Here is a 17,919-nt window from a genome sequence, read left to right on the forward strand (position 1 = left end):
AGATGTTATTTCGTGCGCTGGTGCTCTGGCCGCCAACTCGTCGCATATTTTCTATGGTTTATTATGTTCTTCAAATTCATTTTACTGTTTCTATTTGATTTGGCTTATTTGTAGCGTATATATTTAAATTATTTTAATTTTATTTATTTGTTTGAAAAAAATATGTCACTCCAGACGGATGGCAGGTGTCAGTATATCTAATTGTTTTAAGCTTAATAATCAAATTTATTTTCATGAATACAAGAACAAGTTAATTATAATTATTATTAGGTGTAAAATGACTAGCGATTTAGGTATACACTCATTTTTAATTTGTTTGTTGGTAAACAGTACAAATCGAGTATGGCTTTAGTATAGTTAGTTTTCTGGGCGTACTCCAACTTAAACCTTATGATTGTTTACCATCGTAGTTTTACACACATAAATATTAAAATACAAGATAAAAAATATGAATAATGTATGGTGATAGGCTTCAACGGTCGTTAATTATACTAGCCAACAGGCAAAAACGTATAGATATGCGATGTACGATTCCACGTAGAGACCGGTCAGAGAAATGGGTTGAAGAAACCTTCTAGTGCGTACCATTTTAGACTGAATGCATCGCTAAACTTTGAAAAACGATGTTATATTTAGGATTAGCGGATGCTCGTGTTTATGTAATTTTCAACCAACTTCAAGACAGGTGGAGGTTTGCAATTCGTCAGAATCTTTCGTCTGAATTAATCTCAGTAAACGTTGGTTGTTGATTAAACGTCTTTGAAAGACAACCAAATTTTTTTTATTCAGACTTTCTTCAGTTGACACAAGTTTTTAAAAGTTGGACATGAGTAGGTAATTTTATGATTACATAGTTAATATGTAGACATAAACCCCTTAAATAGTAACACACACATTCACTAATACTTTATATTCATGAATTAGATACTAATATACACAACACAATAAATAAAACCAGTTACTTAGTTTTTCAGAAGAGGCATTTTCGGTCCCTCGGTTCCTTTATGCAATAATCACCGAAAGGGACTTCTAGTCAGGGTCAGTCCGACCCCGTGATTAATAATAACGATTTAAAGAACACCGCCGAGGGTCGCCTTATCTTCACCGAAGTTGTCCCTTTCCCTAAATAGCTGAACAAGAATCAGATAACAAGGTTTTAGAATGGGAACAATTTGTTATCTTATCTTTTCTTAGATAAGGGAAGAATTCTTGTTATAGCAGCAGGAACTTATCTTGTTTTTATAATTTGAGAAAAAGTATAGTAAAAGAGTTTAATTCTTTGACCGGAAGTATCCTCTCTCTCCAGTCCATTTCTGGTAATGACCGAGGATAGCGTCGTAGTCGTACCGTAAAGCCGGAAGACTGGAAGTATCATCACTATCAGCCTATTTCAACAGCCCACTGTTGGGCCAGGCTTCTTCTGACTCTCCCTATAGGTGAGGGGATATGGAGAGAGACCTACGGCCTTAGACCTACGGCCTACCACCAGTGGCACTTCGTAGATGTAAAAATGTACTGCCTACCCTGAGGACCCATTACTAATCTGTATTAGAACAGGATTTTCCCATTGTGTACAATTTTCACGTACGGTGCTTATCCTTGTTAACAACCCTTTGCACGCCATTGCGTACCATGCTGCTCCGAGTTAGCGGGTTTAGAGTCATAATGTTTATGACCGCCTATAGACTTCGGAACGTGAACTCTATATCAAAGCGTCGAGACAATGGATACAGCAAGCGCAAATGTGTTAGTTGACATGTTTTCCTTACTACACGATGACGCTCCAAGGGCTGCAGACCAATACAACGAACGTACCGCTTCTCAATAACAACTACAAGATCCAAGGACAGCATTGCCATTCCAAGTGCCTGGCCCTCCTAGACCACTGGCAGAGGACCAGGGCCCCGCTGATCCGCAATCACCAGAGCAGAAAGTTCATTTTGTTGTTTTGTTTTCTCTTTTAGATTATTTTTGTCATTTTGTTTAAATTTTTGTTGTGATGTAGGTATATGCCTACTTAATTAGTGTCACTGGACTTGTAAGTTTTAATAAATAAATAAATGTTATGTTGATAATTTAATGTGATAATTAAATTAAATACCATTATCAGATGTTAATGATTATGACCAGTCACAATAAATAGATAAAGTTTACTTTTGATTTGTCTGATTATTTAGAAGAGCAAAGTAGAGTTCATTTGAGATATATATAGGTACTGATCCAAAGTCATGTAAAAATAAAACAAAAAGAAAAACAGTACCTAAGTATGTGCCAAAATAAAAGTTTTGTGTGATGTGAATGGAGCTATAGAGCAGAACATTTTAGAGTATTGTAGTTATTTTTATGAGAGTAGTTTAGAGAAATAAATAAAACATCGGTTATATTAAACTAATAAATTCGTAAACTCAATATGGTGATGATGACTATAACGTTTACGTTGCTTGAAAATTAAGCTTATTTTCCAACAAAACTTTTCCATTATCTCCAATTTTCCATAATATTCGTAAAAATTTAATTACATATTTTATTTTCCTTGATGGGTCGTAAATTACTTGATTAAAATAAAATAAACCGTGATAGTATACGCTTTAATATAAAAATCTATATTGTAAATGAAAAAGTAAGTCTGTCTCTCTGTAAACTTTCAAGAGTTTCAAATCTTTCACTAAATCGATTTTGATGAATTTTGACACAGAGATAAATGAGACCTTCAAGAAGAACATGGGGTACTTTTTGTCGCGAAAATTTCACTTTACAATCCATTTTTATAAACATGGATTAAGTTTTAAAACCACAACTTTCTTTAAAGTAAAGTGAATCATTAGGTCCACTTTACAAAAATTGGGGGTTAAATATTTATCCATGTTTAACGTTTACTAGCCACGCCACGCGGTTTCACCCGCGTAGTTCCCGTTTCCTTATGAATACGGGGATAACATAATATAGCCTATAGCACTCAGGGAAAGTGATGCTTCCCAACAGTGAAAGTATTTTTCAAATTGGTTCAGTAGTTATTCAAACAAACAATCAAATATTTACTCTTTATAATATTAGAAAATAATTATGACCTTAAAGGAGGAAATATACTTTTTTGCGGACGGAGTTGCAGGCGTTCGCTAGTTTATCTACAAATATTTCCCAGTCATTAAGCAGCCATAGCCGATTAAGTCGTATATCAAGAACATTGTCATGTGTATCGAAACAACGATAACAAAGCATTATCCACGCTTCGTTGGGCTGGAAGGTGAAATGCGTCCGTTCGACATTTTGATAATGGTTGAGAGCTTTCCCACTAAAATTGACTTTAATTTTCGTGTCAATTGTTAAAAGGAGAGAATTTGATAAACAAAAATGGATGTGTTTTAGGATACCAAACATTTTGGAAAAACAAAAAACTTTTTTGTTTTTCCAATAATCAAAAAAGTATTTTGATCAGAGTATTGTCTTAATCATCATCTCCTTTATCTTATCCCACTTCTGTGGGGCGGCAATATATGTCAATTCATTCGGATGTATCACTCCTTTTACTATTACTCCTTTTACACACATGTCATCTTTCACACAGTCCAATCCTATTTTATGATCAAAGTAATGTATCAAAATCAACAATAAAAAAATAAAATTAATTAATTTCAAACAGGCTTACTTTACGAGCACTTTTAAAACGTCAAGTTGGAATAACACCACAGAATCAATATTATGTAAAAGTATAACACTTTAAATATCTGACAGTCAGACAGACATCCTTACAGAATCAAACATTATCGCCAGTCTTAAGATCCGCGCCTTAAAGAGTCCCATCCAAACTATCATTATTAATGGTTGGTTGGCATGGTTAATAATAGTTTGGCCAGAAAATTTTTAGGCGACCTACTCAGATTATATTTTTAACGTACTGTATCTATTAAACAGATGGGTGAAGGTCTAATTCGGTTCTTCTACTATAAGTACCAAAGAGGAAGGCCTCGCATTGTCTTATTCTTCATTATGCCCTTTCACATCTAGAGCGGGAACAAATTTATTCTAACCGAACCTATCCCGGGCAGCAGTCATTAGTTTGATCCTGGTCAGATCTGCTTCAATGAACCGAGCTAAAGTAATGTGTCTCTTAAGTGTTGTGGTGCTTGTTTCAGGAGAGCTACACGGAGGTGTCGGTGGCGCCGGCAGCTGAGGCGGAGGAGCATTGCCACTGGAAGAGGCCGGAGCCGCCCAGCGCCGTGCCGCAGCTGCTGGCGGCGCTTGTGCTATGTGCCATCTTCATGGTACGTCACACTAAACATTCCTCCTTCACCCTTTGCTCATTGAACTGACACCCAACGAACCATAGGCCACAGCCCTGGAATGGGCTGGAATGACATGGCCGAGTGAGATTCTCGGGCCTTACTCGGAAAAAAGGGCTGAATCTCAAGGCCCGTACCCCCGGCTTTTCACCTGGGAGATGACCTACCTGCTGTTATCATAGAATTTCCAGGCACCGCAGTAATCTGCATGCGTAGTTGATGTACGAAGCGTTTTGGTTTTCCGTTCCTGATTCACACTGCGAGGTTTGGAATGCCCTTACAGCTTCCATTTTCCCTAACTTTACCCAACCTAGAACACGGGCATATTTTAGCCAAGAGTGAATAGGCAACGATTTGGCTCTTCGTTCCTGATTCGCACTGTGAAGTTTTGGAATTCCCTTCCAGCTTCTTTTTTCCCTACCTACCCCAACTACAAATTATAAGTTTAAGTCAACAGTGGCAAAATAGGCATCTTCAACCAAACGTGTTCCGTTTGGCTGGCATAGGCTACATCATCGCTACCATTACAGTTCGTTTCATGTAGGATGGTGCAGGTGTCAGTTCAATTTACTCTTGAAACTCCGCCGCGATTCACGATAATAGTACGTATTATCCATGCTATCTGAAAAATACTTTAGGTATCACTGCAGTCAAATGCTGGCAATGCAAAAAAAAATACAGTAAAACTATGTCACACGGACGGTCTAAGGTGGGGAAACATCGTATGAAAAATCTGTTCTTTGAAATTCAAAGGGAAAGTACAGAATTTCCAAGCGGATGAAGACGTGGACCCCTGCTAGTGTCACTATAAAACAAATCCGACAAAGTTCCGGAAGACAATGACATTGAATAATTGGTTGTCTGCCAACGTTTCTATCTTGTATGTACTCGTACTAGTCTTTTTCCGATAGTTCGATTAATTTAGTCGCGCGAAGCTATTGGCATGTCTACAGGGGCATTGATCGTTCGTCTTGCGAGCCTTTTTTAATCGTTGTCTAGCCAACTAGCCGATGAGCCAGACAACATGCCTTGCCCATGTATTACCTATTTTAAGTAGCTGAGTATTCTTAGCTTGGACTACGTGACATCCGTCACTTTGCAACGGTGTAAAAGTAATGGTTCAAGTACCAAGTATTTTTTACATTGTCTTTGTGATATTAAATTGTAATTTTTGATGTCTGTCACTTTAGCAATTATACATATTATAATTGCGAGTATGCCTATGTTTCAAATTACAGCCTGAGAGTAGTAATGTTTTTGTTGAATTACGTGGGTAGTTTTTTGATTAACTAATTTCCTAGGCGTTATCAAATTGTGTATCATCGTGGATTGATTTCTTTAGAGTTTATTTCAAAATCGTTATATATTCAACAATTTTGATACTTCTTCTAGATTGATGGAGGTCATATCAAAAAACATGCTAGATCATAGTATGCTAAATAAATACTTACATTATGAAGACTAAAGCTTTGCCTGGATTCTTCAGAAAAAAAATATCATTGCCAAAATTATAACAATTTCATAGCTTCAATAGCTCAAGGGTAAAAGGCGGCCCTTTACCCTTGATACCCGATGACTTAACAATGATGTGAATGTTTAGATATGCGAGATCGTGGGCGGTTACCTCGCCGGGAGCATCTCCGTGATGAGCGATGCGGCGCACATGCTGAGCGACTGCGGCGGGTTCGCGCTGGCGCTGCTGGCGTTTCGCTGCGCCGCGCGCCCGCCCAACGCGCACATGTCCTACGGGTACCGGAGAGCGGGTGAGTGTCCTCGAGCGACGTACAGCACACGCTGAGCGACTGCGGCGGGTTCGCGCTGGCGCTGCTGGCGTTTCGCTGCGCCGCGCGCCCGCCCAACGCGCACATGTCCTACGGGTACCGGAGAGCGGGTGAGTGTGCTCGAGCGACGTACAGCACACGCTGAGCGACTGCGGCGGGTTCGCGCTGGCGCTGCTGGCGTTTCGCTGCGCCGCGCGCCCGCCCAACGCGCACATGTCCTACGGGTACCGGAGAGCGGGTGAGTGTGCTCGAGCGACGTACAGCACACGCTGAGCGACTGCGGCGGGTTCGCGCTGGCGCTGCTGGCGTTTCGCTGCGCCGCGCGCCCGCCCAACGCGCACATGTCCTACGGGTACCGGAGAGCGGGTGAGTGTGCTCGAGCGACGTACAGCACACGCTGAGCAACTGCGGCGGGTTCGCGCTGGCGCTGCTGGCGTTTCGCTGCGCCGCGCGCCCGCTCAACGCGCACATGTCCTACGGGTACCGGAGAGCGGGTGAGTGTGCTCGAGCGACTTACAGCACACGCTGAGCGACTGCGGCGGGTTCGCGCTGGCGCTGGCGCTGCTGGCGTTTCGTTGCGCCGCGCGCCTGCATAACGTGCACATGTCCTACGGGTACCGAAGAGTGGGTGAGTGCGCTCGAACGACGTACAGCACACGCTGCGCGCTGGCGTTCATTGGTTAAATTTGCGGTTGCTTGAATTCGCACATTAAGCTTTTCAAAGTTCTACTTGTACATTTTAATTTAATAAGGGAAATATGTTTTTGTGTGATTATTCTTCGTCAGTCATAAAATGAAGGTTGCTTGCGTTAACGGAGGAGTTATCTTAGTTTAATAACCCGGTAGTATTTCATGCCGTTCACGTGTGTCAGCTAATTTAAAACGTTTTCGTTTAATCCACCGCTAGAAGTGAGATAATCTAATCCCTGTTACATTATCAGTACCTACTTTACACGCAGTTGATAGTGTACCGACACTAACTCACTGTATTGTACGCGGTGCGCTGTTATCGTGTTTAGTTAAAGACCGACATGTATTGACAGATAAGAGCAATAAATATGTAAGGTCTATTATCAAGGATTCAATAGTGTTGTTGATAATATGTGGGTAAAAGTTCTCCCACACTATGATGTCGTCATTGTAATTTTTCGCCAATGAAAAACCGTGTTACTGGCACGATTTTTTTGATTCAACAAAATGATGCTTACACAAGCTGTAAAATTCTAGCGAGCTCTTATTGTTTCGAATCGAACGATCCCTTTATTGTTTATATTTTTCCATGACTGCTGAAAACAGGTGGTAAAAATCACTTGTGATTGTGAAATAGGTTATGAATGTTGAAATATTTTAATTGATTAATAGTTATACAATTGAGAATAAAAACCGATTATGCCACACGCCAAAAGTAAAACTGTTTATAAAAATAAAACAATACATAAATGAGAAACTTAAAAATTAGTGGCGGTTAGTAGCGCCATCTCTAGTGTCGGACTTGCTTTACTTCACCTACTAGTTCACAATTTATACCGTTAAAAGACTTAACGGATTTGGTGCTGGGCTTGTAGTACTTTAGCAGTGTTACTACAGATGGCACTTACAAAACTTTACGATATGTCATTTCGATTGGACTTTTCGTAACGCATTCACAACTTTACTCGCTAAGTGAAGCGTGCGTAAAGAAGTTTTACGTCAATACGTAAATTAAATGGTATTGGTCGGTCTGTCCGCAGAGGTGCTGGGCGCGATGACGTCGGTGCTGCTGATCTGGGCGCTGACCGGCGTGTTCGTGTACGTGGCGGCAACGCGCGTGCGCACCGGCGACTACAACATCGAGCCCGACATGATGATGCTGGTGTCGGGCTGCGGCGTGGCCTTCAACGTGGTGCTGGCGCTAGTGCTGCACGGCTGCGCGTCCGACATCGGTGGGACATTGCTTACTTTGTTAACTGGACTACGACATCTAGCTTGACATGATAATGCTGGTGTCAGGCTGCGGCATTACTAATATTAATAATTTAAGGCAACCATGTTTTTCAAACATTAATGTCACTTTCTCCTATTTCTTCTGTATGATGAAGATGATTTTTGTATTTGCAGCACACTACCACTCGCACGGTGGCGCGGCGTGCGCGCACTCGCACGAGCACTCGTCGCGCGGGCTGCGGCTGTTCCGGCGGCGCGACAAGCAGCCCAACGGCGCGCTGCCCAACGGCGACTACGGGATGAAGGACCTCGCCGCCACCGAGGCGCACGTCGCCGGCTCCACCGCTAGGTGAGCTGATGTTTATGCTAACACTCGCACGAGTGCTGGGGCTTCCGGCGGAGCGACACGCAACCCAACGGCTTGCTGAGCCTAACGTAGCCCAACGCGCTGAGCCGCCTGTATATAGCGATTTAATATAAGTAATATTGGATCATAACATGGGACACACAAAAAACTAGTGTGCTTTAGACCACACGAGTAAAACTTTCAAAAATAAAAAAACAAAGCGCCATCTATGAGCGTCCGGCATAACTGCATACAAAAAGGAATCTTATAAAGTTCTCAATAACGCCACTACCGGTAGTTTAAAATAACAAACACTGTTTTACTATGCCTGTAGATGGCAGCACGCATCTTAAAAGCCTCACCCGATTACTTTTTCATTTCGTTCTTCGTAACGCGTTAATCAACTACCTCCTCATGTCAAGCGTACAAGGAGTTACACTTCCATAAACTAAGTTAACTCTGACTAGTACGTATTGCTGTTTTTCAGAAATATAAACCTGCGCGCGGCGCTCATCCACGTGATCGGCGACCTCATACAGAGCTGCGGCGTGCTGCTGGCCGCCATACTCATCAAAATATATGTAAGCTTCGTCACATTTTTTTTTATTTTGCCTAAAACATAGTAGCTTCAATGTAGAGTGCATGTCAAATATTTTATCAATACCCGCTCGCCACAAATTGCACAAGTGGCGTGGGAAGTAGCGAGGATAGTAAGCATAGAAATATAGCCTGCCGCATTTCATTTTCTGTCCACCGCTCTCTATTTTGGAGTCTATATCTACTACTCAAAGGACCAGTATGGAGCGTAGCGGTTATTTGCGCGAGTAGAGCAGTTTGTAAAACCGAAAGGAGTGTGGATTTTCATCCTCCTTCTAAAAAGTTAGCCCGCTTCCATCTTAGACTGAATCATCACTTTCCATCAGGTGAGATTGTTGTCAAGGGCTAAATTGTAAAGAATAAAAAAAAAGAAAAAATAATTGCGTTAGCGACAGGACCATTGTGTGGTTGTAGCATTATGTATTTAATGAAATGGTCTATAATATTGTTCGTGTGTTGCAGCCCGAGGCGAAGGTGATCGACCCGATCTGCACGTTCATATTCAGCGTGCTGGTGCTGCTGACGTCGGCGCGCGTGGTGCGCGACGCGCTGTCCATGCTCATGCAGGCCGTGCCCACTAACTTTAGGTAAGGTTACTTGGATAATTTTAGGTAAAATGAAATAAGCTTTAGATATGGGGTGCTTTTAGGTAAGATAACTTAGGTGCATTTAGATCCATTTGCCTCCTTGACGAGGACGTCCGGGTGACAGGGATACGGGGAATCTGTCGCCCACTGAATATAAATCCTCGAGTTGTGGACGTTTTTAGTGTTCCCGAAGCGGTTTTAATAACACAACACGAGAACTTAATTACGAGTGCCGCTGGCTGAGTTGCGGTAGTTTATGAAATGTTCCCGTGGCTCAGTCATTAGGCGGCGAGTCGGAACACCGTGCGGTTTTAGGCGGTTGACGTCCGACATAACCTTCTTGCCTCCCCGTGGCGAGAAGGTATCCATGAGGATTTCCTCACGTTAAAAAAAGGTACATTTAGATAAGACATAACTTGGGCACATTTTGATTAAGACTGCTTAACGGCCTCCGTGGCGCAGTAGTATGCGCGGTGGATTTACAAGACGGAGGTCCTGGGTTCGATTCCCGGCTGGACAGATTGAGATTTTCTTAATTTGTCCAGGTCTGGCTGGTGGGAGGCTTCGGCCGTGGCTAGTTACCACCCTACCGGCAAAGACGTACCGCCAAGCAATTTAGCGTTCCGGTACGATGCCGTGTAGAAACCGAAAGGGATGTGGATTTTCATCCTCCTCCTAACAACTTAGCCCGCTTCCATCTTAGACTGCATCATCACTTCCCATCAGGTGAGATTGTAGTCAAGGGCTAACTTGTAAAGAATAAAAAAAAAATTAGGTAACTTTAGCCAATAAACTTGGATAATTTAGTGTATCCCTAATTTTTACACACAAATATAAAATGCGGTTGCGTGTGGCAGGTACCGCGAGTGCGTGTCGGCGCTGGGCGCGCTGAGCGGCGTGCGCCACGTGCACTCCGTGCACGCCTGGGCGCTGTCCACGCACCACACCGTGCTCACCGCGCACGTCGCCATCGGTGAGTGGCGGCCTCTAGCTGTGCTTGCGATGTGTACCCTTACTATAAAAAAATATATAATACTATAAATGGACGATGAGTGCTGCCATCTACAGGCATAGTAAAACAGTGTTTGTAATTTTAAACTACCAGTAGATGGCGTTCTTAGAGAACTTTGAAACAATCCCTTTTTTGTACACTTGCGATGCAGTTGTACCTGAGACTCATAGATGGCGCTTTGTTTTTATTTTTGAAAGAAGTTTTAGTTCAGTCGTGTGGTCTATAGCACACTCGTTTTATTTTGCATATTCAAGTATTTTTACTGCTGAACACAGGTGCTATATTAGTTGTGAAATAGCATATTAATGTGAAATAGCATATTAATTTTTATTCGTTACGCCGATTATGGCTTGTGGATGGCAGAGCTGCTTGTGGATGCCAGAGCTGATTGGCATTCAGGTTGTAACACAAGTCCTCGTGTGGCAGACGAGCTGGCGGACTGGGAGGCGGTGCTGCAGGCGTGCCAGCGGCTGGCGCGGCAGTACGGCGCGGCAAGCGGCGCGTTCCAGCTGGAGCGGTACGCGCACTGCATGGCGAGCTGCGCGGACTGCCGGCAGCCGGCCGCCGCGCCCTGACACCTGCGCACGCTCACCCGCTAGCCGCTCAGGTAATGGGGGGGGGGTACCACACGGACCGGTGAATTGTCGTAGTGTGCCAGCTGGCTGGTGGGAGGTTTCGGCCGTGGCTAGTTACCACCCTACCGACAAAGACGTACCGCCAAGCGATATATCGCTTGGCGGTACGTCTTTGTCGGTAAACAAATACCACACATCGTACCGGAACGCTATAGCGTTCCGGTACGATGTGTGGTATTTGTGGTGTGGTCGTGTAGAAACTTAAAGAGGTGTAGATTTTCATCCTCCTCCTAACAAGTTAGTATGCTTCCATCTTAGATTGTAATCAAGGGCTAACTTGTAAAAAAACAAAAAAAATCTGCATGTCGGGCAAAACTTTAAGTGATTTTATTAAGTAAATAAACCACCTGAAACGAAACTAACAAATCAAAGATAAATATTCTCTTTTTCTAGACAAAAGACTTTCTTAGAAATATCTCTTAATTTAATTGTTGCGTTAAAACTACGTCATTTGTTAAGGTATATTTTTAATCTTTAGATGCGTAGACAAATAAGGAATAGACGACTGATTGGGGCGATATTGTAACTTAAAAGATATTTTAAACCAACCCTCAGTATATTTTAAATTTATGATTGAAGTCTGTATTTTTTGCTAACACTACGTTTATTGTTGTCTTTTTAATATGTATCCGATTATTGTTAAATGTGTTTGGACCGTACCGTTATTGTGCCTGTAAAAACGGCACGCATCATACTGAATGTTGAATCGCCTTGCCTTATTTCTGACAAGAGTTCTAAAGACCTTTCAAAAGGGGTTCCAAAATAGCGATGTCTCTTACAATCTTGATAGTATGAAAAAGAGAGCAATATTTTCGATTTTCGACTAATAGCGCAGTGCTATTAGTCGAAAATTGAAAATAAGTCTATTTCTCTAGGCTTACACAATACATAATAAGTTGTTATTTTTTTGACAATCCCATCTATCCGTCTATTTACTTTTGTGTCTATGGCTTGATCTGATCGTAATGTTATCGGTCGCTGTTATCGGTATTTTTAAATATCGGTATCATTCACCGAAAAATCTCTAATAAAACACATAAAAACATAAGTTACATAAAAGAAGATTTGTAAATATTCTTATTAATCGTTTCAGATTGTGGACAAAACGCGGCTGAGCTATGACGTCACAAACTAAACAAGATGTCAGAAATACAAAAAAATAAAGCTTAAATGAAATGTAACAGGAAATCGTGATGAGATTCATAGGGTAAGGTCGACGAAACTATTTATTTATATATTACTTATTGTGATGATGATGAAATGTTGATAAATGTAAGATAATTGTAATTTATAAGACTTGTATTGTATGCAACATTCCAAAAAGTATTAGTGTAATATAATGTATTAAATGTTTAGAATTGGCGATGAAACTATAAGAGCCTTCGTAGCACCAATGGATCAATTTTTATTTGTTATACTCGACCATAATGCCATTGTAATAAGATCTAAATTGCAACAATCCCAATTAAATTATACTATGGGTTAATATGATCTACTGAGGCTCTAGAATATTCGTAAGTTTCGTAAATAATTTTGTTCTATCATGTTTTTATTAAATTAATGTCAAAATAGTATTAAAAAAGTGCCAAAGTTTGGATTGTATAATAATAAATGGTTAATATAAATATATTGGACAATTGAAATGTAATATATTATTTTTAAATGGTATTGACTCGATTATATATATAGTTATTAGCAATAAGGCCTGGCCCAAACACGTGTAATGTTATGTCACTGGATAAGGACTATCTCATTTTTTTTTTAAATTTTTCTTAAAGTTACCCATTGACAACTATCTCACCTGATGTTAAGTGATGATGTTGAATGTAAGATGGAAGCGGGCTAACTTGTTAGGAGGTGGATGAATATCCACACCCCTTTCGGTTTTTACAAGACATCGTACCGGAACGCTAAATCGCTTGGCGGTACGTCTTTGCCGGAGAATCAGTCGAAGCTAAAATTATTGGTGTAATAGTTAGCTAGGTCAAGCCAATAGAAAATAGGGTTTTTCTTTCAAAAACGCAGTCTTGGAGTTAAAAAAAGTCGGCCATGTAAGACCTTAAATTCAATTAATTAAAATATTTTTAATATTCATAGATGGCGTTAGTGGTACTACTTCTCTTTCAGGAACAACGCTTTGTGGAAATTTGTTTAATGCAATTATTGTTTTTGTATTAAAGTTCGTTGGCGTTGAGTAATACAATCTACATGTGATTACTATATTGAAAAAGTGCGGACAGTATATTTACCACAGAAAAAAGAATGATATAGAATGAGTCTACAGAAGCAACGCGGTGAGGCCGGTGAAACCCATAAAATAAAACAAACGCCACGCGTCTCCTTGATATCCGCATATACAAACTTTTTTCAGAATTGCTATTTCAAGATTTAACACTAACAACAATTACGTAAATTGATATCGTAATAGACTGATAAATAATCAATTTACCTGTAAAAAATTCTCCCATCTTATTTAATTTTAAAATTTAAAAACTTAAGACGCCATTTTTTTTGAACAATATTGAATGTTACTGATGCGACGCTTCGTGTCGTACTAACTCGAGAAAGTATTCGTTTTTTTTTAATTTGTATTTGGAATGGCTGAATCCCTGCCATGTTCCGTACGCTCTATCTGCCTATTATTCTTTAATCTGTGATATTTACGTTTATATTTTGATAGTGCGTTGTCCACATTATACACGTGACATTACACGATATAGATATTACATACCAGAAGTCTGGGCCAGGCCTTGTATAAAAAAAATTATGTAATTCGAATTATTAGCGGAAATGTTTGTTATAAGTACCAAATACACTTGTTGATGCGCATAATGCTAGTCTAGTAGGAATCCTGAGTAAATATGTATATTTTCATGTTTATATGTATTATGTCTCCCACACACGTTCAATGATATTGTTCATAAAGTAGGGTAATTTGCCTCTTACCGATAAGGGTGAATTACGACTTTAGGCAACCATTACCTGCTTTAATTTATTATACAAAAACGGCTAAAACTCACGTGATACAACGTCGAAGTATGCCTGACTAGTTTCGAACCTATACGGGGCCCTTAGTCATGAGCTGGTTCTTGCATCGCGGTACGATCGAAAATGTTGAAAATTCTAAAATTACCTGCTTTATTAACAATATTATTTTGTGTGTGCGACTAGGGATAAGATAAATTAGGACGCACAATTTTGACAAACGTGTTATAAACTTTTGCTGTATGATATGTTAAATGTATAATCTATACTAATTTTAAACAGCTGGGGGTTTGTGTGTTTATTTGTATGTCTGTTTATTTATTTACTCTCGCTCATCTCGAAAGGAGGGTAGGAAAACTTTATGAAAGATAAAAAAAAAACATTTTCTTGTGAGACGAAGTCGCTGACGTTTGCTTGTATAATAACAAGCAGGTCGCAGGCGCAGTCTTAGGCCTCATTCGCACGAGAGCTTTTTTAATAGACGTTAAAAAAGCGTTCAATATAGTATGAAGTTAAATAAAAGTCTTTTTCCAACGCCCAAAATTAAAAATGCAACACTGCTCGAAAAAAAGCGTCGCGTTTTAAAAACGCTGTCGTGTGAACATACACTTGGGAATGCATTTGTTGTATTTGAACGCTGTTTAAGCGTCCGTTAAAAAGCTTTCGTGCGAATGAGGAATTAATTAATTAATTGATATATAGATGCATATTTTATTTTAACTACAAGTTTGAGAAATTTCTTAATATTTAATTAAATGTTAGACTTGGAGCTTGTTTCTGTTTTCTTTATTTGATTCCGTCTTTTGTTTTAAATTCTAATGTTAATCGAATTTCTTCTATATATTATTGAACTATTCTGCCTGCTCTGAATTTTATTGTTATTAAGTACTTACATTTATTAAATATTATCTGTAAAAAAAACGTTTTTTTAAGTTTCTTGTATTGAACTGTTTTTCCGTTATATTCTAATTATAAAACTTGTTAATTTACTAAAAGCTTTTGACCTGTATTATTTTTTCTAACAGTATTGGTTACATAATGCTCAAATAAATATAAATCAAAATTGTGCGTTAAAACTACATACGCTAAGTAACTATTTGAAAAAAAGCTTTTTTTACATAAATCTTCAAAACACCGCGTAAATGTAAATTAGATATATTGAAATTATTATTGTTGTTAATATATAAATTATTGTGAATACTATGTAAGTTATGATATTTTAGTTGGAGAGCTGACCACGAGATATCATGGAGGTGCTTGACAATATTTTAGAAATTCTTAAGAACCTACTAAGAATTACAGTTGAAGTCTGCTAGAGTTTATTAGTGAAACCGAGACATAATATAACTAGTCAAGTTAATTTTCTTTTACTAAAATAAATATTAGGTGTGCTCAATGAATGTCAGGAGGTAATATTAGTAGGTTTAGTAATATTTCGTCTTCATTTGTACGAGACTTATTTTAACGGATGTTAAAATAAGTCTCGTACACTACTCGTTAAATAAAGGTCTATTTCTAATGCCCAAAATTGAAAATGCAACACTGCTCGAAACCTGTAATGTAGTTTTAAAAAAGTGTTAAAACATGTAGTTTTTTTTTTATAATCTAAGCGGCGTATCGTACGACCACAGATAAATTATTTTTCTTTAAAATTTTCACAAAACCCTGCACTATCGAAACGAAAGATAACACCAAAGTGTACATTTTACTGAGGGTGTCTTATCTGAATCTGCCTGACAAAAATCTCGATAATAGCTGATTTTTTTAAGCATCTCCACAAATATTTCCACATGCTCTCTGACTATATTGTGTGTAAATATAAGCATTGTTTTGCATAAATAGGTATTATTTTTTCAAGTAAATATTTATTAAGTGTAGAAAATGAAACTATTAGACGCTATTTTAGTTTCCAAAGAAAATGTTAGTATATTAGTGTTAATTGAAAATGTTTATCTAATGTAAGTTACGAGTTATTATATATTAGGGTAAGATAAAGGTGCTAATTCGGTTGTATGCAAAACATTAATAAATACCTTATCACAAAGTTATATTTATTCCCAAAATTTTTATTGTTTTAAATAATTATTGTAATTGTTGTTTGTTTGTTTTGAATAATTGTCGAGTTTATTGTCGGGTCTTCAGAACTTGTTTCCAAACCGGTGAAAAACTAAAAATCTTTTAATAACTAGTCAAACTTAAAAAAGTCTAACAAATTTGACTATTTTTAGAATTGTTTTATGTAGTCAAACTTACTGGGGTAACCAACCGTTGTGGAATCCATAGTTTTCGAATTCATTATAATTAAAAAGAACTTTGTGACTGTTAAAGGTAATGTTTTGCATACAGTCTTATTAGCACAACAAAGAATTCAATAATGTGCTCAAACTAGTGAATTTATTGTGATAGAAATACCCTTTTTGTGTAATTATGTTTTGAGTAGGAGTTGATGTAGCAGTTCAGTTGTAGTTACCTACTTCAACTTGAACAGAAGGCTTTATAACCATTGTGAGTGGTCGATTCATATTCGTTTTAATACAAATACGATGTGTGTTAAAACTCAAAAGATAAAATGCAATCACAGTCAAAGCAAAAACAACATATTCCTAAATCTAAATAGCATTGTAATACCTACTATTAAAGTTGGGTAGGTACACTAAAAAGTATCAGCAGACTACAGGTTAAAAAACTACATATATTCTTTAATTATATTATTGTAAAAACTAATTCGGCGTGCTAATGCAGAAATCAAAAATCAAAGAAATTATAATGAAGACTTACTTAAACTATTACACGAATATGAATCGATTACGAGTGACTGCATAAACGTTTTCAAGTAAAAATGGGCAGGCACTTCTCTCTTTGGAATATTTTTTGTATAATTTAGAGCGCAAAATCCACCGCAAACGAAAATTTGTCACATTAAGTTTTCGAGAAGGTTTACATTAAGGCATAGGTATTAGTGCAATAAATGACTCTAAATTGAATGTTGGATCTATTTTTCTCTTGACTTTATTAGTGTTAGGGCTCTTTCCGTCTGCATCCGAGAATATTTAGATTTAGAAATCTTTGATAAAATTCGGATATTGGCATTACATTGCATTCAATGTAGCTCAGTGTATTGCTTGCATTTTTCATTGACTCGAATACAATCAGAGTGTAGTGCAAACATGCGTTGGTTACTTGTAATGTTAATTTGTCAAAAGTTAATTCGGTTAGTGAACAATGCGCCGAATTAAGAATTGGAGAATATGTCGCATCTTCGGTTTTGGAAAAATAAATTCGGCTTCGGAAACCTTAATTAGCGTTACGGGTACCTACTTCGAATCAAATTCTTAAATAGTGTGAAAAGAGCCTTACCAATAATAATGATAATCTTTTGAGTAGCTAATGTTGTATGAATGATTGTTTGCGGTGGGCTTTGAGGCTGTTTGCTGCCAAATTAAAAATGAAAACCAAAAAAGTATTTTTGAAAATTGTATGTATAAATATATTTTGTAAACTAAGCTTTGTCAAGTTGTTTTGCTGTGCAATATTGTGTCTATCGATGTATTTGCCGTCCGCGTTCGAACTCTGTTGTAACCAATGTACTGAAAATAAAATCGTGAAATTATTTTGTCCAAATTTATTTCTCCACCACTTATATTTTATTGAATGCCTCTGTGCTTGATTCAGTTATTCAGCGCAATCGTCGTATCGTCATCAACCCATATTCGGCTCACTGCTGAGCTCGAGTCTCCTCAGAATGAGAGGGGACTAATTGTGATATGTAGTTT

The 17,919-nt window shown here is 38.6% G+C and overlaps 1 protein-coding gene across 1 annotated transcript in view; it reads left to right on the plus strand.

Annotated features, from left to right (window-relative positions):
- Nucleotides 1-17,756, plus strand: part of LOC112050250 (zinc transporter 2) — a 44,841-nt gene extending 27,085 nt beyond the window's left edge. Inside the window, exons 2-10 of the mRNA XM_052885814.1 lie at nucleotides 4,134-4,262; nucleotides 5,881-6,043; nucleotides 7,792-7,983; nucleotides 8,159-8,333; nucleotides 8,818-8,911; nucleotides 9,390-9,514; nucleotides 10,372-10,487; nucleotides 10,953-11,133; nucleotides 12,255-17,756. Of these exons, the coding sequence (XP_052741774.1) occupies nucleotides 4,134-4,262; nucleotides 5,881-6,043; nucleotides 7,792-7,983; nucleotides 8,159-8,333; nucleotides 8,818-8,911; nucleotides 9,390-9,514; nucleotides 10,372-10,487; nucleotides 10,953-11,101 (1,143 nt within the window). The 3' untranslated portion in view covers nucleotides 11,102-11,133; nucleotides 12,255-17,756. The remainder of the gene's footprint in view (nucleotides 1-4,133; nucleotides 4,263-5,880; nucleotides 6,044-7,791; nucleotides 7,984-8,158; nucleotides 8,334-8,817; nucleotides 8,912-9,389; nucleotides 9,515-10,371; nucleotides 10,488-10,952; nucleotides 11,134-12,254) is intronic.
- The last annotated feature ends 163 nt before the right edge of the window (nucleotides 17,757-17,919 follow it).

This window comes from Bicyclus anynana, chromosome 2 (assembly GCF_947172395.1).
Source record: "Bicyclus anynana chromosome 2, ilBicAnyn1.1, whole genome shotgun sequence".
Classification (NCBI taxonomy): domain Eukaryota; kingdom Metazoa; phylum Arthropoda; class Insecta; order Lepidoptera; family Nymphalidae; genus Bicyclus; species Bicyclus anynana.